At 44.3% G+C, this 20,959-nt stretch overlaps 1 protein-coding gene across 12 annotated transcripts in view; it reads left to right on the top strand.

Moving 5' to 3' along the window:
* The window catches only part of PITPNM2 (phosphatidylinositol transfer protein membrane associated 2), a 142,536-nt gene that overhangs the window by 97,233 nt on the left and 24,344 nt on the right, over positions 1 to 20,959 (top strand). For 11 of the 12 annotated variants that reach the window (XM_069794798.1, XM_069794801.1, XM_069794802.1 and 8 more), the window contains 9 exons: positions 1,414 to 1,737; positions 4,769 to 4,864; positions 8,910 to 9,014; positions 9,899 to 9,969; positions 13,290 to 13,534; positions 14,014 to 14,203; positions 15,226 to 15,345; positions 15,726 to 15,937; positions 20,765 to 20,940. In XM_069794798.1, coding sequence (XP_069650899.1) covers positions 1,414 to 1,737; positions 4,769 to 4,864; positions 8,910 to 9,014; positions 9,899 to 9,969; positions 13,290 to 13,534; positions 14,014 to 14,203; positions 15,226 to 15,345; positions 15,726 to 15,937; positions 20,765 to 20,940 — 1,539 coding nt within the window. The remainder of the gene's footprint in view (positions 1 to 1,413; positions 1,738 to 4,768; positions 4,865 to 8,909; positions 9,015 to 9,898; positions 9,970 to 13,289; positions 13,535 to 14,013; positions 14,204 to 15,225; positions 15,346 to 15,725; positions 15,938 to 20,764; positions 20,941 to 20,959) is intronic. The other variant, XM_069794800.1, reaches the window with a different exon arrangement.

Raw genomic sequence — 20,959 nt, 5'->3', positions numbered from 1 at the left:
GGTGCTTAGAGAGCTTGATCTGCAGCTCCCAAAACCTAACTGATTTTCGTGTAGCCCATTGATTGCTTTCTATCTTGTAATAGCAGTGGTGGTGGTGTGGTCTATGGTCTTCAGCCAGGGTCTTCATTAGGGTGAGAGGGCAGTTACCCTGCCTGCCAGCTTTTTGGCACAGTATGTTTCTGCTCCAGGCTTAGCAACAGAGGGTTGTGGATCCATAATCCCACTGACTATAATTCCCACTGCTGCTTTTGGCATGTTTTCAACTCACCTCTGACTCAGTTTCCCAGTAATTAAAGGGGGGACAATATTAATTGATTATTTTTTTTCTTTTTTAATTTTTTTTTTTTCAGAAGGGCTCCTGAGGATTAGTTTGTCAGTATTTATAGAAGCTTTTAAAAGCACCATTATTGCTGTGTGTTCCCATCAGTAATACATAGCAGTTTGGAGCTTTTGACTGGTTGTGAGCTTTTAAGCAATAATACTGGTTGAAAATCCTGAGTGACTATACAGTTTTAAAAGTCTTGGTGGCATGACGATGTTAGCCGACAAGTTAAAGTCTTGAGGAAAGTTTCTGTTGCCTGGTCAGGAGCATTGTGTGTTGATACTGAGGCAGTTCTTCCTTTCAGATATGTGATACATTGAAATATTTTCAATTGGCTTTACCCACTTCATTTTTCTCATGCAGCAGAAGACAGATGGTATCTGCAAAACGAAGCATCTTTATTCCCTCCCTTGCTTTCCTTCCCATCCCATTATCTCAGAAGCTCATATCTGTGATGCTGTTTCGCTGATATATAGAAACCAGGTACAAAAACCAGGTTTCCAAGGAAAGGAGAGGTTTTAGTCTTAGCAATGCTGATGTGGGATGTGCTTCCATCATGTAACAATTGCAGTGGGCTATGTAGTGTTCATCAAGGAACCACTTGAAACTCTCCTGGATAAAAAAAAAAAATCAGTGATTTTTGTTGCTGATGTTGCCTTTTTTCTTTTTTTTTTCTTCTGGGAACATACTTCACTTTGAAGGCCGGATCCAAGTGTTACAACGTCCCAGAACTTCTTGGGAGTTGCAATTGTGGTCTGTGCATGGCTCCTCCTTGGTGGAGCAGGCAGTCACAGAGCAAAGTCCTCCATCCAGGATTAGGAAATCCCTTCCCAAGTTAAAAGCAGTCACAGAAGACTAGCTAATTTTTCAGTGCATGGTTGGTTAGCAGGAGTTGAAGAGTTAAAGTACATGAAGTGACCAATTTGCCATCCTGATGCTTGCCATATGAAGGTCCTTTACTGCAGCTTGTGGCGTTGTGGTTTTGATGCCACTGTAATATCCTTGCTACAGTGTCTTGAGGTTTTGGGGAAGGGGATGCATCGATTCCTGCAGTTTGTAGCACTGCTGACAGGGGCATTCTGGCTTTGCAGGCTTGCGGAAGGTCATGGTCCGTGCCCATCGGCAGGCTTGGTGCTGGCAGGACGAATGGTATGGGCTCACCATTGAGGATATCCGGCAGCTGGAGAAGGAGGCACAGCTGATGCTGGCTCAGAAGATGGCCCAGTTCTGTGGTGAAAATGATACTGAGCAGCATGGTGTCAAAGACACTCCTGGTGAGAAGGATATTGAAGCCAACACAGTTTCACCTGTTGACACAGAGGATGCCACTGGTAACAGCGAAACAGCCTCTGGGAGATCGCTCACCAAGCAGTGGTCCACCTCTTCCAAATCCTCACGATCTTCAAAGAGGGGAGGTAAGATGCTGCTGGTGACTTTCTCTTCTGAACTGCATGGAGGTTTGCCTTTAGGGAGGTAGGACCATGTCTCCTTGTGGCTGGCACCTTTGGGACTATACATATTTCTCCTGTGAGTGCTTTTAACTCGGAGACGTTCTCTCCTGGTGTTGCAGGCTCAGTCTTCTCAGGTGACCTGTTACAGGTTTGGGAATGTTTGTAGTCATCCCATAACTGACTCGGTGGCACATGGCAGAATTCTTGCCAGTCTCAAAAGCAGAGAAGCTATGGAAAAACAGTAGAAGAAGCAGGCAGCAACTGGCTAGCAGCATTGGGTCTCAGAAGAAGACAAACAGCAGTGCAGAGACAGTTAGTCCCTGTTACCCGAGAGCCATTGGTGGCTTTTGTAAGGCCTGGTCTTTCAGCTGTGTTCCCTTTCTGGATGTCGGCTTGTCTGCTGTGTCACAGAACTGGCCAGGCTGTGGGTCGCTGTTAACTGCCTCTCGTTTTGCAGGAGACAGCTACAGCAGGCACCCTGTGCTCCTTGGCTAGGCTTATACGCTGCTACACACCATTCATTTCAAAAGTGGGTGTTTGGCTCCCTGGGTACTGCAGTGTCGCTCACACAGCAAAGCACCCACGTTAGCTCCTGGGGATATTAAGGCAGGTACGCCCAAAAAAGTGGGTGAGGGCTGCTGCCTTCCACTGGTGATGATGTGCGGTAGCTGTTCAGAGACCAAATCTCACAGCCTGGGATTAGGTGGGACCATGGATCACGTTTATTTCCCTTTTGAATATGATTCAGGAAGCTTTCAGGATTTTGTTGTCAAAGCCCCCCTGTGGATACCCTGTAAGGACTCGGCATTGAGTCCTGAATTTTGTCACTCACCTCTCCCTAGGCAGTCGCAGTTTTTTTGCTGTGTTAAACTCTTCCCTTTCTTGGACCATTCTGTACAAAGGGGTGAATCCCCAGCGAGTTACAGACAGAAGGCTTGAGCCCTCAGCAATTCCCTCTCCTTTTAGCCAAGCGCAGCTGATAGCAGGGTAATAGCTCTCCAGCAAGAGGGCAAAAAAATCTTGATTTTTTTTTTTTTTTGAAAACCCCAAGGGGCAGCATTTCTTCCACTGGCGGTAGAAGGGGACACCTAGGTGAGTGAAGCTTCTCCATCTCTCATATGCACTAAATATTGTGAGTTGAGTCTCCATTTTTATTTAGCACTCCATCACTGATTTCATCATGGGGTGAACGAGAGATGAGCAGTAGTTTTACCTTGCAATGACTCACTAGAGTGAGCCCCAGGGAAGAACCTACCAGATGCTTCATAAATCACTGTATAAAGCTAAAAATGCTGTCTACTTCGCTTGCACTAGGATTTTATACTGATGTGCCCATCTCTCATTATGCTCTTTGTTATGAACCCCCTCTTCCACTGCTGACATGTTCATTGGAAGCTGTAGTTTTCAGACCTCTTAGGATTTCACTTGAAGGTGTTCACTGGTAGCAAAGCATGAATTTCTTTTAAACTGCAGAATGTTTTAGCTTTTACAAGAAAAAGTAATGAAAGAAATGAATTGTGATGTGCTGGGAAGTACGTCATGCAGATATTTTAATCCTTCTTCATGCTGGCAGCATATTAACACATGGAAGCAAGGAGGGCTGTCTCCACTTACCACTACCTCCAGCTGAAAAAAGCAATGCCTTTTCTCCAAAAGATCTTGGTCCTTTCTATACCATCTGAGCGAGACCTCTGGTGATAGCGGGACCCTTGTCACCATCCCATATGTTATTATATGCTCTATTTTTAGCAACTATTATGCGAGTGCCTTGACGTCACTCCAGCGTGAATTAGCTCTGCTCTGCCAACCTCCTTGCTTGCGGCTCCCTAAGGGGTGGGCGGTGGGGTAGCTGGGGGTTGCTGAGCCAATGCTGAGCTGCAATTAGATGACTCTGCGAAGGGTCTCCATCCCCTTTCCATGTGACAACCGGGTAGCAAAATTAGAAGAATTTTACTTAAATATTTAACACTGTTAAAACAATAGCATGAAACAGCTTGTGCAGCTGTCACAGTAACCAGAGCCTTTCAGCGTCTTTGTATATGCTAAATGAGAATTTGTTAGTCTCCTCAGGTTCTTGCTGTGTTAGGTTAGGTGCCTGCTGCAAGTGCTTTGTGCGTGCTGTGTGACATGCAAGAGCCATCTGAAAGAGGGGAGAAACCCTCTCTCTCGTCATTCTCTGGACAGTGCTCCCTTCAGCAGACAGCTGTTCCGTAACAAGTTCAGCCAAGAAAAGTTCAGGCTGGATCATTGCTATATTATATCAAAAAAAAAAAAAAAAAAAAAAAAAAAAAAAAAGAAAAGCACCATAACATGTTTATATTTAGCGCAGGGAACTCTGGAGGGGAAAACGAAAGGGAGCAGATAGGTGTGAGAACAGGAGGGCAAACAGGAACCAAAATGACTGTTGGGTTTTCTCCTCGCTCCATCAGGACAGCCGCTCTGACAGCTCCCTGTGAAGTAGTTGGATAGCATGTTGTTTAAATCATTCAAGTTTAAAGTTTAAATAGATCTCTAATCCAATTTGTGTGGAAGCAATTTCCTTCCAGAAAACAGATTATTTCTATCCAGGCTGCTCTGCTTAGCTACCCACCCAAAAGTTAGCGAAGCAGAGGCATGGTTTGTGTGCTGATTAGAGACATGAAGAAAGCTTCCAATCAGCCTGCTTCCTTCCTAATTGCAAACTTTAAAACGCAGCTGATTTTGCACGTCCTACTAACAATTATAAATAGCTGCCATTCAGAATAGCATAAGAGTGATACAAACAGCTTGCTTTAATGCAACATCTTGCTGGCAGGTTCTAAGAACAGTAAACAAACAGGATCTGTAAAGCGGTACACTGACATCACACCAGCATCATCGGGGTTTTGTGTTTTTTAATATTGCAGCAGTGAATTTTCATAGAGAACACACGACTCTTCCTCCAGCAAAGATCATGTTGGGAACTCTCCGTCTTGTCGATGTAGCGTATCGCATAAGGCTTTTTTGTTTTTTCCAGCAAGTCCCTCACGCCATAGTATCTCCGAGTGGAGGATGCAGAGCATTGCCAGAGATTCAGATGACAGCTCAGATGATGAATTCTTTGATGCACATGGTATGTGGAGCCTAAATCACCATTGTTTGTTTCCTGAAATGGTGGGGTAAGATAACGGAAGGCATGAGGGTGGGGGGTGAGTGGGGAAGGAAGCGAGACTTTTTTGCTTTGTTTGAAGTCTTTTCTTTTCTAACCAAGATACATGCAGCATCAGTGCAGCTTCTTCAAGCATCCCCAGCATCACCCAGCAGAGTCTTATATTTAACGCAGCAACATTTCAGATTCATTGTGATCTACTTGAAGGGATCTTGAAAAGTGTTAACCTTTGAAGCTGTATTTTATTTGGTGCAAATGAGTGTGGGTAAAATTCAGCAATACTAACTGGACTGTGGGTGTGTCCTAATGATTCTGATTCAGTATGACTGATTACTTTTCTAATTTATTTTTTAATCAGTAGGAGGTATAATTAATTGTCCTGTGTGGGCCTGAAGAGACCCAAGTTTGCCTTTATTAAATCCTTATTCTCCCATCCCAAGAAATAGTGAATGCAACAAGGTACTTCAGGTGCCAAAATTAATCAGTGTTGATTCCAGAATTCTCAAAGTAATTTTGACTATCCGTATTAGGAGAAAGCTGTGTGATTTTTATATTATTTTTTTTTGTCTGTGCATGTGTGTGTGAAGAAGCTTTGTTCCACTGTACTCATTTTATATATTGTACTTAATGCCTATTTAAGCCTGAAGGGCTCCGTCTCTACTGACAACAGATGGACTCTTCTTTCAGCTTATAATGCTAAATGTGTGCTGATGAAGTTGGTGACCCTTCTGTGACATGCAGTTGTTAGAAGATGACGCCCCAGTTTTGTAAAGCAGAATTTCACTGATGGGTCAGCTAGATTTCACTGACGTTCAGCTAAAATTCAGTCTCAAGAAATTGATAGTATCGTGTTCCAGAAGAGTTCTCGCATCAAGTATTTAGGCATGCATCTCAAATTCTGGGGTAGAAAGTGGCATGCTATTGTGGAGTAGTGACTTGCACAATAGGAGTTTAAATGGCCAGGATGCCTGCAAGACAGGGGATGAATGCGTCTCTTGCCTGGAAGGAGAAGGGCCAGCTTAGTTTTAAGTGTCTCTATTTATTAACTTACGTAGCATCTACAAAAACTATGTAAGGGATTTATTGTAGCAATATGCATACGAGAAAAGAGGAGTGACTCATCGAAACCTTACCACTGCTATCCACCGTCTTTTTTGCCTTTTTAATTACTCAGTAATAAAACTGAGATAGAGATGGCTCTGCCTGGGATCCAGGCCCCCAGGGAATCCCTGTCGTGCTCCTAACAGACTTGGGAAGGAGAATTAACAAAAACGAGCCTTGTGCCACGGTTGGTATCAGCACCTCTGTTGCAATACTTCTAGGAGCTCGCTAACAGAAAAAGCAGCTCCTCCTCTGCTAGCACACCGCGTGTCTCCATTTACGTACAGACTGTCCTCTGCAATCCGCACAGTTGGGTTTGAAAAGTCTGCCTAGTCAGATGGGATTTTGGCTTACAGGTTGAAGCCTTGATGTGTGTGCTGTTCAGCACAGCCCTCTCTTTGGGAGGGACCTCTTGTTGCCCCTTGGCCCACAGATGACATGTCCCAGCTCCGGGTCTGCGAGCAGGGATGAAGCACCGCTTGCAGCTCGTCCTGTTGGGGAGGCTTGCTGGGTCGGTACCATGGGAACTGGCACAGATCAGGATGTGAGTCAACAACCAAGCAGAGTTCCTCAGAAGTGCTTCCCATATATACACACACATTTCCTCACAGTGCAGTGGGCGTAACCTGAGCCCAAGAAGATTTCTTGTCGCCGGCTTCCCACTCATCCTCATTCACTGGCACGCTCTGGTAAAGATAGTGACAAATACAGTAATATCTAATATCTATCCTGTAATAAATGCTAATAACGGGAGTAATATCCCATTCAGTGATCATTTGAGCAGCAATAAGGGCTGTAATTAAACCTCTCAAGGAAATAAGTTTAATATTTAGATTAAGTTGCTGGAGGAGCTTTGAGTGCAATCTTCCTCTTAATTCTCTGCCAGCATGTGTGTTGTGTGCTTGTGCTTTCCACTTGCTCTGAACAGGTAGCTCCGCACTCTCTTGTGCAGGGAAATGGGGATTTACTCACATTTTTTCCATAGCTGAAAAAGGAAATGGCGTGCTGATGCAGAGTTTCCAGGTTGCTCTCTTTTTATGGTCAAAGTGTAAATAGAAACTCCTAAAAATAATTGGTATTTGCTTGGCTCTGCACTTAGTCCCCTTCATATTTTTTTTTTAAGCTGTTGCTCAGATTTGCTGGAAGGATGAATACATTTCATATCTTTTTGTTCCCCATCGTAGGATTCTTCCAACTAATTATTTTCTTAGTAACTGTACAGCAACAAGAAAGGGGGAATCCTAGTCTTGGACTCTGAAGATTACAGCCTTTAGATCCTCAAGACATCTGTAATTACTGCTGTTATTATTATGTTTATAACTCTTTATTAAATTTACAAGCCCAAAATTTTCAGGAAAGAAAGACTAAGCGCAGAACAATAAATAAATTAGAAAGCACTTAACCTCTGTAACAGTAAAAGATACATCCTCAATATAAAAAAAAAAAAAAGAAAAGAGAAAGGAGGAGGAAAAAAAAGGGCCAGCAACCCATACCAAAAGCATCTTTGTAAGACTTGCTTTGCCATTGTTTGGTTTTCCATGGGTTCAAGCTGGAGCTTCGGGGCTCTGTTTCCTTCCCAAGAACCTGCCAGGATTAAGCACGAAGCGTGGAGGAGGCTGCATGGTGCCCTGCCCAGCTCATGCTGGGTCCATGCTCTCACCCATAAAGGAGCCATCAGGCTGCTGCCGTCTCAGAGGACCTCTGGTTTGACAGAAACGTTTTTGTGAGCCCTTTCTCAGCTCCAGACCGGCTACCCTGTGTTGAGGCTTGGGCTGAGAGCGAGCTCAGCCTCTCGTGGGGGAAGTCCACACATGTTGGATAACCTAGCCCAGGCCAGCAGGCATGGGGTTGGGTTGTAGGGTGTCTGGTGGGGGCACTGGGACGAACTCTTCCAGTGCTACGGCTGCTAATGGCTTGTTTAGTGAAGCCTCTGCAGGGCTCAGCTGCTTGTTTCCATGTGTATGTACCAGCAGAGACCTGTGGACAGGCAAGGCTGGACTCCTGCCTGTGTCAGGCTTTCACTGCGGTGAATTAGGGCTCTGCAGCTCAGCACCATGTGGTGTGGGCACAAAGCACAAGCCTGCCTTCCAGGGTCCCCTACCTCACAGCCCTCTTCTCCCCTAACCTGGCATAACTCCTCTGATGTCTGCTGTACAGCAAGGCTATTAATCTTTATTACGTTTGGATACTACTGTGGGGTGTTTTACAGGGTCTGTCCTTTATATGTCTCTTCCTTTTAGTTACACTTCTACAAACACAATATTTTGGGGACCCTTATTCTTAATCAACTGTAGCTGAACTGAGCCAGGGGATTCAGAAGGTCCTGAGGCAGGAGGGAAATGGCAGACACATGCAATCAGTGTGATCAAACAAGTCTCATCTCCTAAGGAAATCGGGCTAAAGATAGCCTAGCAAGTTCATGTTTCCTTTATTACTCATGCCTTTTTAGGTAGTTGGTCGTATTAACAATAGTGATCCTTGTCATTGCTTCCCCCAAAGATATCCTGCAGCTTTCAGACAGGTCCCAGCAGCAGACGTTGCTTTGTCCTCTCCTGTACTGGAGCATTCTGGCTGCTTTAGCATCATCAGAAAGTATGGCAAGAAAAACATCAAACTTGGTACCTGAAATGGTAACGTTAAAAATCCATGTTATTTTTCCACACTTTAGGAATTTTGTTTGTTAAAAACATGGAACTAAAACATTTTGTCTACTTTTCAAAAGGTGCTTTGGTTTCTATATAACAAAAGCTGGTAAAGTATCATGTTTTATTATGACTTAAGCCATCCAAATGTTTATAAGATTATGTAGTTACGGAGCCTGACTTTTATTTAAAATTCTGTTCTGTGCTCTTGCCTGTATACATATTTGTGTGTGCGTGACTCTCAAAAAAATCTGTTCTTTTTAAAGAGGACTTGTCTGACAATGAGGAAATGTTCCCGAAAGAAATAACCAAATGGAGTTCCAATGATCTGATGGATAAAATTGAAACCCCCGAATGCGATGATGTCCAGGGTAATTTTTTTTTTAAGTAAAACCTGCATGTGATATTTTACAGTATTTCCAGGCAATTGTTACAGCCACATTCTGAAAAAGGTAAAACTTGTTATCCTCATCTCACAAAAGGAGAAGCTGAGACAGAGCATAAAAATTACTGCCCAGAGCTGCTGAAAAAGAATTGCCCAGTGGGAGTTGGGATAGCTCGATTCTCTTTTATTTTCCATGTTGGTTAGGCTTCTTTGTGCGACAGCCAGGATTCTGTCATATAATGATTAAATATTCCAGCTCTGTATTGAATGACTTGAATTTCTCCTGACTCTTCTTTCCTCTTGCTCCATGCTTTGTTCTTGTCTGTACCTGCCTTGGTTTTATTTTCTGCTCTTCGTTATGAAATTCTGAAAGGAAGCTAGCTCCTCAGCCAGATCGATTCAAGTAGCAGCACAGTGGAAGATGACACTTAGGCTTTCTGGTATAAAGTCAGTCAGTGTAGGCACAGACATATGAACACATCAGATATCTGCTCTCCCAGCATAGTTCAAGCAATTCCTTTTATTTTCCCACAAACCAATCATTTCTGACAATTGTGCAGGGACTTCCCATTGTTGCCATCCTTAATAAAGCAATGATACTGGATCGCTGTAATGAGAAAAGAGCTCACTAATGTCCTCAGCGCTTACCGAGGTTATGAGAAATTGCTGGAAAGTAAGTGACCCAGCGTTGCCCAGGCTTCTCAGGTGGAAGGAGGCGGGAGGGAAGGAGAAGGCGATTTGATGAAATAATTAAGGAGATGTGAGGCAGAAGAGGCTGAGAGGCATTGGCACAAACAGTGTCTTTATGGAAGAGCGTCTTTGCCAAATAACATCTTGCAGCACTGATGTTTTAAATATCTGTGCTTCCAGGTGACTTGTATCACGAGACATCAGCAGAGTACCATGTTGGCTCCAGCGTGGAGAGGCTCAGCATCATTGAAGTAAGTGATTCGGTTTCTTGTAATGAGAGCCTTTGTTGCTGGAATATGTCTGTGTGGGGTAAATGGGGTAAACGGCTCCCTTTGCTGTGAGCGATGTCTTGTCTTTGTGTGTCGTTCTGAGGCACACCAGCATGCTGTGTACTTCATGGCTAGGTTTAAGGGTTTATTTCACCCGTCTTTTGAACACCATATAGAAAACGCTCTGTAGTTTGCAGGCAGCGTCAGGTATCCAGCTGGGAAAAAAAAATTACTAATCCTATGGGAATAACTGCAGCCTGAGGCACTGCTGGGTAGAACTGTCCTAATGCTGAGTGAGCTAGTGTGGACATGGGAGCGGAGAGCCGCGTTACTGCAGCACTAAGGTGCAGGCTGCTGTGGTCCAAGTGACATAGCTCAGCTGTAGCCCACTCTTTGGAGCTGCTCCAGGTCTTGTTTGGAAACTAGTTACAGCGTAGCCTGTATCAGCGCTCTGGGTAAAATAATAAGTAAATAGTAACACACACACACACCCCCCAGCTTTCTAGACTTGCATGTATAGGCTTTTGCAATTCAGTGTCCTAGCGAGACAGTGCATCTTGGAGTGGCTGTGCTCATGCTACCCTTAAAGCATCTGCCTGTCTGTGCTGCAGAGATGGTGTACCTGCTTGCAGAGTGCATAAGTTATGTCATGGTCTGTGAAAGACCATGAGCATGGTTTTGGTATTACTCTGTGTGCCAGGCTGTAACTTCATGGTGGTTTGGTTTTTTCATAATAGACTGAGAGCTCAGGGGCCATGGGGAGAGTGGGTGGCTGGGGGCGGGAACGGCTCTAGTCACCTCAAGACAACCACGTCACAGCCCTAAGATTTCTTTTAGAGCTCAGGATGGTGTGGAGAACTTGTCTTTTCCAGAGGGCTGTACAAACTCAACCCCCTCCTGTTTCTGCCTTCATTTTAGAAAAAGAACAGACTTCAAAGTGAGGTGAAAAAGACAGTTATTTGTAGTTGTTCACAGTCTGCTAAAATAGTATGAAATTCCTAGCCACCATTGCATGATTTTCAGGTTAACAGCTGCCGTCACCAAAAGGTAGTTCAGGAATCAGGTGCCTTAAGAGACTCCAGATCTTACAAGAAAGTTCTAAATAGCCACCTCCACCCCTAAACTAATCAGCAGTTGCTTGCATGTTCCCCACTTCCTTTAAGAGCAGAGGTTAATGAACTGAAAGGGAAAGGTGCCTCCAAAAGACTGCCAATAAACTTCTGGATGGCCAGAGCTTGATGACTCATGTTGTTCTCCAAATGAGCACTTAAAACATTTGTCTGAAAGTAAAAGCGTGCTGAGATGCTGAGAGTGCTCCTCCCATGCCTCCAGCCAGGCAAAAGTTCACTTTGCAGGCGCTGTAAACTGGAATCAGAGAAGGTTTAAAGAGCAGGCATTAATACAGTGTAATGGTACTAAATAATTAAAGGCCATTCTTATGCAGAAGGTCTGGAAAATCTTTATTACAGACTTGGATGTGAATTTTAATACTTCTGGTGGGCTGTGTATTAAGACATGCTTTAACGTTATCTGGTAAAAATGTAAGCTAGTTGTTAGGTTGCTAATGTGTGCCTGGGCATGCTTTCCTCCCACCAGCAGGTTTGTCAGGGACTCAATCACTGTCAAAGGACAACGGGTAACTAAAGATGCTAAAACTAGAAGAATTTGCCAAATGGAAAGTACTGCTGCCCTCCACCCCTTCCACACCCCCTCCCAATGGCTATTTCTCTGCCTTAACAGGGACTTGCCCAGGATGTTCTCAAATGTTGTCTCCACTAGCACAAAGGACAAGGCACAGGAGGAAAGATCAGTACCTGCTTTCGCATATCTCAGAGGTGTTGGGCTGGGGAATTTGAGTCCATATGGGAGCCATAAACACTGAAAGCCCTGGTAGCAAATAGATATTAAAAATAGTTACTGCTCTGTTGTGTTATGATATATGACCAGTACAAATGGATGCTTTTGTACCAGCTCCTGGGGCATCAGGACTGGGCTTACAGCTGTTCTGGCAGGGCACTTAATGATAACCCACTCTGGAGGTCAGATACAATTCCCTCCTTCCCCCAAACTACAGCCTGTCTTCTTAGGCAAGGAATTGATGCAACATAATAAACAACATGGACAGCCAAAATAAAAACCTTTAGTGTGTTCATGCAGCAATCTCCCAGCCACATGTTGACCAGTCCTTGGGTCACTGAGGTCTTGAAGTTTTTTCTTTTCAGTTCCTCTTTTGCAACAGTATAAGCAAATCTGAAGTCTTATATTTGTAACTTCTGTCGTAGGCAAACAGATGCAATGACTGATCTCTTCCTACAACTTCTTTCCCCAGTAACTTGCCCCTCGCTGACCTGTTCGAACTCATTTGTTAATTTTGCTGAATGTGTTTTACTGTCAACTGCTGCTGCTGAGCTCAGCACCCCAACAGAAAGCAACACCCATCTTTTATTTATTTTTCCACCCAAACGCACACAAGTAATGTCTTTACTGCTGCCATGTTTTACCTGTTTACAATTTTATGCAAATTTTTTTTACTTCCAGCATTTCTTCTGCTCAGGACAGTCAGTTTTGCCGAGGCTGTTTGTGTGTGTTTGTGCATGCATGTGTTGTGTAGGATAAGAGACCTGGAAGGAGTAGTCAGGTTCTCAGCTGTTGTATCCAGGTGTATCTAATGCCCATTTCCATAAATTAAGCACATTCCTTCTTGCAGACAGTTTAGTTTCTTACCTGTAAGCCTGCAGATGTTGTTCCAAAACCTCATATCTCCTGTGTTTAGAAACCTGATTTCCAGTCTACACTTATTCAGGATCAGTTTAGACTCTTGTGCTTGCGTCTGCGCTCTCCTTTGACTTAAGTGCCTCTCTTCCCTCCCTAGCTTTCTTTACTCATCTCCACCATGTTTGAGAGCAGGCATTTCATTCTCGGGGAGCTTTGTGAAGCAAATCAACCTGAACTCTTTCAGTCTCTGTTCAGAAAGTCTCCGTGCTTCTTGTCCTTCTGTGGTCCTTCTCACACTGCAGTTACCTTTGTGTTGATGGCCCAAACTGAACTCAGCCTTCTTGATGGGGGCTGGCCAAGGCCTTGTATCACGGCTAATCCTGTTTCTGCTGGAAATACCTTGCTTCATGGATTGTTGTTTGCCTCATCCCTGACTGGACTTGATGTGGATAGTGCATTTATTGTATGCACCATGTGCAAACTTGGGGAGGAAAGGGTGATAAAATTTGCATAAAAGACACTTGGACCAAATAAAACCTCTTTGTAAAATACGCCTTTCTACTGTGTTCTCTTTCATTCCCACCTAGGATGAATCAGTGCAGCCATTAATGCAGCCAAGTAAAATCCATGTCCTCCTCTTGGTACTCCATGGAGGGAACATCCTGGACTCAGGAAGTGGTGACCAGAGCTCCAAGCAAGGGGATGTCAACACCATCACGACAGTGTTTGACACAGTGATGAGGGTACATTACCCAGCGGCTCTCGGACACATTGCCATCAGGCTAGTCCCTTGCCCAGCCATCTGCTCCGAAGCTTTTTCGCTGGTGTCCAGGTAAGTTGATGCTACTCTGTCATGGAGAGACACGTAGAAAATTTCACTCTTGTTTTTTTTACCGCTTCCCTGAAATATTCTGCGTGTAGTATTGAAAGCTCTGACCGTGCTTTGAGAATGCACTTATTAATATACTAGTGAGGCATTCAATCTCGATTTCATACTTAGCTGCAGTGAATACAGTAATCATGCAGCAAGAGTTCTGAGATTGATTTATTCTAATTAATCCAATAAATACTAAGGCTTTAATTCCTTGTCTAAGGGTTGTTCTTTCAATGTAAGTATGTTGTCCTTGAAGATTTACGTTTGATGGGAGGGAAAGATTTATTAAGCTCTCACCCATTCACAGTGGAATAAATGGCCTTTCTATCTTGAGGCTTTTTTTCAATGAACTGCAATACTGACTGTACTGTCTGCAAATGGTTTTCCCCACTCTGTATGTTAGGCTGAATATTTCCAATGTCTCTTGCCCTATCCAGCCTCAGCCCATATAGTTATGATGAAGGCTGCCTGTCCAACAGCCAGGATCACATTCCCCTTGCTGCACTCCCTCTGCTAGCAACATCATCCCCGCAGTACCAAGAAGCGGTAGCCACAGTCATCGTCAGAGCCAACCAGGCCTACAGTGAGTTCATCAGATCCCAGGAGGGCATGGCATTCAACGGCCAGGTGAGCCAGCAGCTGTTTATAGCCATAATGAAAGGAAGAGCAAGTGAAGCAATTTCCTTCTGAAGCTCTCTTTTCCATTAATCTCTCAGGAGGGATGGAAACATGACAGTGTTGAGCTGCAATAAGAAAGTATTGTGCTTCCATTTCTTTCTTTCTGAGTGAGAGAGATTATTGCTTATGCTCTGTCTTGAGCCTTTGGGATTCAAAGCAAAGTCTGAGCTTGTGTTCAGAAATGAAGCTACAAAGCTGTGAAGTTAATCAATTTTCATCATGGCACACCTTTCCAAATCAGGAATGCTACCTTTGTTACCAAACATGATCTCTTCTTCCATTGCAAACCAAGGCTGTTTAAGCATTCCTGTCTTTAAAGGACCTTCAGCAGCTCACGCTGGAGTTGTTACAAAAGTGGGTTTCTTTTCTGAGGCTCTGCAGCTGCTGCACCCCATGCCTGAGCCTCACACCTCTGTGAGCAATGGGACTCTCTAGCCCCACGAGGTTTGAGCTATTGGACTAGCTGTCACATTGCACTGTTGTAGTGTGATTTAACCACCCTGAGTTTCTTCCCAGACAGCCCTCTCCTACCCAGGGGTCTCAGTGCTTTATTGTGCCCATCTGCTCAATACCTGTGGAGGCAGGACAGTATTATCACCTCAGGGTACAAACAGGACAGAAGCACAGGGAAGCTTGCCTGAAGTAACATGGACGGCTGGCAAGAAGGGAATCAAGCTTGGTTTTCTGAGGCTGGACTTAGTGCTATAGTCAGTGCTCTGTGTTGCTTTCACTTTGCTCCAGCCAGCTGATGGGGACAGCCAGAACACATTAGCTACATTAGATAACGAGAGTATGCAGGGTATGGGTGGATGTTCAATAGTTTTACTGATGAAAGAACTGGGCATCCTGTTACTGCAGCTTTCCTAGGTATAATCCAGCACTTCTTTTAACTGTCATTTCTGAACTGAAGTCAAGGGGCCTGTTTTTTTTTTTCTTTTCCCCTCTTCCCCTGCTTCTGTTGCCTTTTTCAGGTCTGCTTGGTAGGGGACTGTGTTGGAGGAATTCTGGGATTTGATGCCTTATGCTACAGCAATCAAACTGTGTCTGAGAGCCAGAACAGCAGTCGGCGAGGAAGTGTTGTGAGTGTCCAGGTAATACTGGCTCCCAGTGTCTACTGGGAATAGGTCTGCTGGCCACAGCGCCTCCATGGCCCCTGTTTTTAGTAAGGCTCTTCTCATGAAACAACAAAGACTCCGTTCCTTATCAATGGCAAACATGTGTCTTAAGGTGCATATGTGTCTCAATTTGGGTGCATTTGCTCTGAACAGGGATGCTTCACCCTCTGGTGTGAAGCATTACCCACACCTGCATCACCCACACCCTTAGGAAGTGGTTTGGTCTGAGATACTGTATTGCCCTCAACTGGATCTTGGGATAGATGGGGAAAGGAGGGTGGCAGGAGAAGCTTATAATGTGGGTGTATTCCTGATTCAGCTGTTAGAGTGCTAAATCCATATACTTCAAATCCCAGGATACCGACCTCCTGTCTCCTGGAATAACGGTGAACAACAGCTATTGTTCCAGTGGTTCTAATCTGGAAGCCAGCAGACACCTCAGCAGGAGCAACATTGATATTCCCCGTAGCAATGGAGAAGATCCAAAGAAGCAGCTGCCACGAAAAAGGAGCGATTCATCAACCTATGAACTGGACACGATAAAGCAGCATCAAGCCTTTCTTTCAAGGTAAGATTTTGAAGGAACAGAACCAGCAATATTCTGGAGCTGAGATTGGTGCATCTGTGAAATTTGAATGTTGCTTTGTCATCCTGTGATAAGCAAGGTGGAGGAAAGTGTTTAGGTTTTTAGGGTATAGATTTCGGTCTGTTGTATATGCAAAAAAAATTAACAGCTCTCTTGCTGAGTGGAAGTGAGAGAATCCAGCTGCTCTACTGCATCTGTATTACAACAGCAAGAAGCCCATCATCCTGTTGCTTGACAGCCAAGGCAGTCAGGTAACTGCTTTTTTGCTGTGCTGCAAGTGCAGGATGGAGATCATAAAGCAAATGTAGAAATCGTGCAAGGGAAGACGGTGAAGCAGAACTGGGAATCCAGTGTTGTATTAATTTCAAAGCATCTCTGAAAGCTGATTTTGAGTTGGCTGGCCTGTTTTTGGGAAAGGTGAGCTTGAGCCGAGTATCCTTTAATTTTGGCCTAGTTCAGGTGTGAGATGGAATTGTGGTGCCCTTTCCTGTCACAGGAGCAAGTTTCTGCTGTCATGGTGGCAGGATGCTCTGGATGAGACATCCTGAACCCTAGCTGGTTGGCTGGTTCATGGAGCAGCCTTCAACTGCACGTGAGGATTGTTCTGTCGGTGTGACTATTTGGCAAAGCAACCCAAGTCCCCTGTGTGGAGCAGGGACAGGGGATTGTTTTCTGTCCCCTGCCAGGGTTGCTCTGTTGCACCAAGGTCGTGTTTCAGATTTGTTAATATCGAAGCCCCCAAGTATCACATTCCTAAGCTTCTTCAAATGGACTTTCAGAAATGTATCCATTAACATAACCGATGAAATTTTCATAGCAGTCTTCCCATTGCTGCTGGTCATTCAGGGATTACTTCTGTAAGCCCGGAGACTTTTTCTGACTGAATCATCTTCTTCAGCCTGTGGAACTGGACAGCCCAGACCTTTTTCTCCTGCAGGCCCAGAGGAACTGCAACAGCCTCTTAATACCTCTTCCCCCATGTCCCAGGTACTGGGGAGCGATGTCCCCCCACCAGCAAACACCGTTATCTGCATTGAAGCTGTGTCCAAGGCTGTTCCTTTTGCCCTGTGCCGAGCTGAAGGCTTGTCCTGTGCTTTTGCCCCTCCTTTGCTACTTGTAATAGTTGCTCCAGCACAGGGACTTGTGTTGTCCTGCCACGTCAGAGGCCCTTTTGTAAAAGATTCATAGGAGAGAGAAAGTATCAAAGTGAGTGTTGTTGGTGCACAGAGATACTATGTTCAGAAAGACAGCTGCATTTACAAAAACCACAATAAGCTTCTCAGCTATTTCCAGCAGGTTAGTAAAAGGCAATCAGTCTCTTGTTCATACCTTATCAAAACAGTCTCCTGTATTACAGGAGAAAATATGAGTCATACAAAAACGTGCTCTTTCTCTTCCTCGTTATTGACCTCAGGGGCATGGACTTGGCTGAGGAAAGTGGGCTGGCATCTTGCTGCAGTTTTACATCTAGTTTAGAGTAAGCTCTGGGCCTGACGCAGATAAGGGATTGCACAGTTTGTCATTTCAAATAGCTTTGTCCTCGTTCTTACTGTTCCATCTCCTAAGCATTGTGCCTGCTCCCAACGTGCAGCGCTTGGGGGTCCCTGGCAAGGGCTGTCAGTGTTCAGTGCACTGATGGATTGGTGCATCTTTACTTCTTTTACCATTTTGTATTTTTTTTAAATCCACCTTTAGACCTTGGGTCAAAAATGAGCATCTTCCCACAGCTCAAGAGCCAGATTCAGTCAGGTAAAGGAGCAGTGTGAAGCTGCTGTACAAGCTCTCTCTACATCTCTCCCCCTCCACTCCCTGGCATAGGAAAGGCTTGGGTGCAGTAATTCACCTCTTCCCCTCCTGCGTGACAGCAGGGCATCACACCTGGACCCATCCCTGGACCTTGTGCTTACAGCCGTCATTACTGAGCTGCACAGTCATCAGCAGAATTCCCCTTCAGCCTCTCTGTCACTAAGTAATGATTTTCACATACGAAAACCAAGCCCTGATGTGACACGGCTTCGTGCAGGAGATTGGCAGAACAGAGCCAAGTTCTCCTAATGGGCTCAGCAGACGGGCAACCTGGTATACAGGGGCCTTTCTGTCCGTGCCGATTGCAGATTTCAGCTTGTGCCAAAGATATTCATTTTTATTCATGTATCAGACCTACCCGCTTCTCTGGGATAATGCCCAGCAAGCCAGAGCAGCATCTGGAGATTACAATCACACATTTATTTTTAAATTCAGTCCTTCTGCACAACTGCATTATTTCTGGCTGTGCTGTACTTGTATTATTGTAAATGAGTTGATTTGCTTCTGAAATCCATAAGCTCTTGTTTAATTAATGCACACAGTACATCTGCTGCTTTTTAAAGGGAGAACAGGGCACTGTAGGTTGCTTGGAGCATGACGGATTCAGAGTTCCTCTTGGCTCCCATTTCTTTTGATTGCTAAAAAGACTATCAAGTTCCCAGTAAAAGGAGAGAAGCTGTCCAAATTGCTTAGTGGTATAAGTGCTCTCGTTCTCTTCCATTCCCCACAAAGAGATGCGATGGGAAGATGGGTGGAATACACCAAAAACCCCTTACACCTGTCCTGCCATAACACATCTGCTATCGGGATAGTCTTTCCTTTTGTGCCTTTGTTTGAATCACGTTGCTGTCGTGTTTAGAACCGAACATGTTCTAAATAACTTTGTATTCATTACACGCAGCAAACTTAATGCGTTGCAGTCTTGTCAGCTAAAATAATTGTAGCTTCACTGAAGGTGGCTTGTTTTTAAATGTGTTTCAGCGTTGTGCGTCTTGGCAGTGTGATCTTGGGGAAGCTCATTCACATCACAGAAATGGGAACATGTTCATTTTACCTGTCACTGCTATAACCTCCTGTTCCTCTTGCTTTTGACATCACTGTTTTGACTTTCCATGATACGTATGTCTGGCATAAGTAAGCTTGTTGTTTCCCTGCGGCTGGTAACCAGGAGAGTAGTGCTGTTCGTGTGCATGCGTGCACCCTTAGAGAATATGTGACAGTGCGGCATGAGAAGAAAGTTTTTTAGCATCCTTTAGGAGTGGCATTCAGCAGAGGTGCTGTCTCTGGGATGATGCGTTATTTGCCAAAGCAGAAAAACAAAGTCCGAGTGAAAGCCGTTTTCTTCTCAAATTTGTGAGTGTTTGCAGCTGCTCATTTACTGAATGGCTGTCCCAGAGGAGGAGTGTGCATGAGCACCTGCTCTGGTGCTACAGATGGTGGGGAGTGAGCAGCCCTATTTCCAAAAGTGCAGCAGTGCTGGGATGTCGCTGCCCAGCCGGGCAGCCAGCACACTGCGTTTAGAAGTGGCCTTGATGAGCGAGTGCTATTGCATATGGAGACACGGCAAGTGCTGGTGACCACCTGGGATATTGACTGGGGGCCACGGAGCTGGCCAAAGACTCTTGCATTTGCATTATTCCTGACTCCAGGCCAGTAAACCTTTTATCCAACCCAACTGTTGTGGTATCCGTTTATCTTACATATTTTATAGAACCTGTTCAGATGCTTTATAAAGTGTCTGCAAACACCCTGTTAAGTCACTGCTGGTACTCTGTCTTCAACTCTCCACTCCTAATTATAACGACAATAACCCAGCAAGACTGCCATCTGAATCTGTAGAACGTGGAGAGCAAAAGAAATTGCAACTTATTGCTTTTGGGTGGTAACAGAAGAATCTTGGAAACCCTTTTGTGAACTAGGTTATTAGTATTGCACATCTGTCATTTTGCTGTCTAATCCCAGATCTAGACTGCAAAGAAGCACCTCTTCCTAACATGGGGGTGGATTCACAGGATTTTCATCTAAGAATTCCTGCTTCTTCCTCAGTGTCCAAGGGATATGTGAATTTAAATCTCTGTGTTAAACCTGTGTACTGCCCAGCCTGCACTGTACACAGGTTGAATTTTGCAAACAGATTTGACACCTGAAAGAGAGGGGGAAAGCTAGACATGTTTTATATCATTATTCTTTTTAAGTACAGTTGCCTGGAGTTGTTGGGCTGGGGTTGAGAGGTAGCTTGGTAATAACTCGACATATGTGGCCTCATGGGCAGAAGTGGGAGAGTCCTGTGTGCATGATAAATACAATTTACCACATGGCCACTGAGTTAATTACCCCAAATTCCCATTCCCAGCAAATGCCATACACATGCATGGAAGCTGTGGTACAAACTTGGTGCACAAAGATACTAGAAACCCTCTTGCAGATTTTGATCTTTCTTTTTCTCTTTCCCCTCCCGTTTCTTTTTCCTTTTCAATCCTATAACATTTGTCCAACTACTTCCACGAGGAAGAAATGGGTAAGCACAGCTTTCCATAACATTTGAGAATAAGGTGATGGAAGGAACTCAAATGTTGACAACCAGAAAGCATAGCAGTAACGTGTATGATGGAGTAAATCACTGTAAACCTGCTTTTTACCCTGCTACTCTAGTAATTTTGGCTTGCTGGTTATTTTGTCTTGCAAATGACTATCCTACTAGCAGCAACCAAGATTCTGACTCCTCAAAGAAATGCATTTTGAGGAGATAGGATTGTGTAAATGAGCCACTTGAAGCTTGGATTTGTACAATCTATATTATGCCAATGTAAAGGGGTAATTGTTTGGGGGGAAGTTTTACTGACTCATAAAACTACAGTACTGAGGCGTGGTGGGTTGATTGGCACAGTTCCTTCACTAAAGAGATAGAAATTATATTTGCTGTCAATCACTAATAATCCAGCCTTCAGTTATGAAACTGCAGCATGAATAAAATTTTTACTTTATTTTCTGTTCTTGTCCCAGTTTACATTCTAGTGTTCTGAGAAATGACCCAGGATCCAGGCGATCTAGTAGCTCTACTATGTTGGATGGAGGAAATATTGGAAAGTTTGAATTTGAGATCACTGACTTCTTCCTCTTTGGTTCTCCCTTGGGTTTGGTTCTTGCACTGCGAAAAACTGTCATTCCAGCTCTTGACAGTAAGTCCTGATGTAAACT

The sequence above is a fragment of the Haliaeetus albicilla genome, chromosome 10 (assembly GCF_947461875.1).
Source record: "Haliaeetus albicilla chromosome 10, bHalAlb1.1, whole genome shotgun sequence".
Taxonomy (NCBI): Eukaryota; Metazoa; Chordata; class Aves; order Accipitriformes; family Accipitridae; genus Haliaeetus; species Haliaeetus albicilla.
Note: the sequence above shows the minus strand (reverse complement) of the source record. Positions and strands in the feature narration are given on the sequence as shown.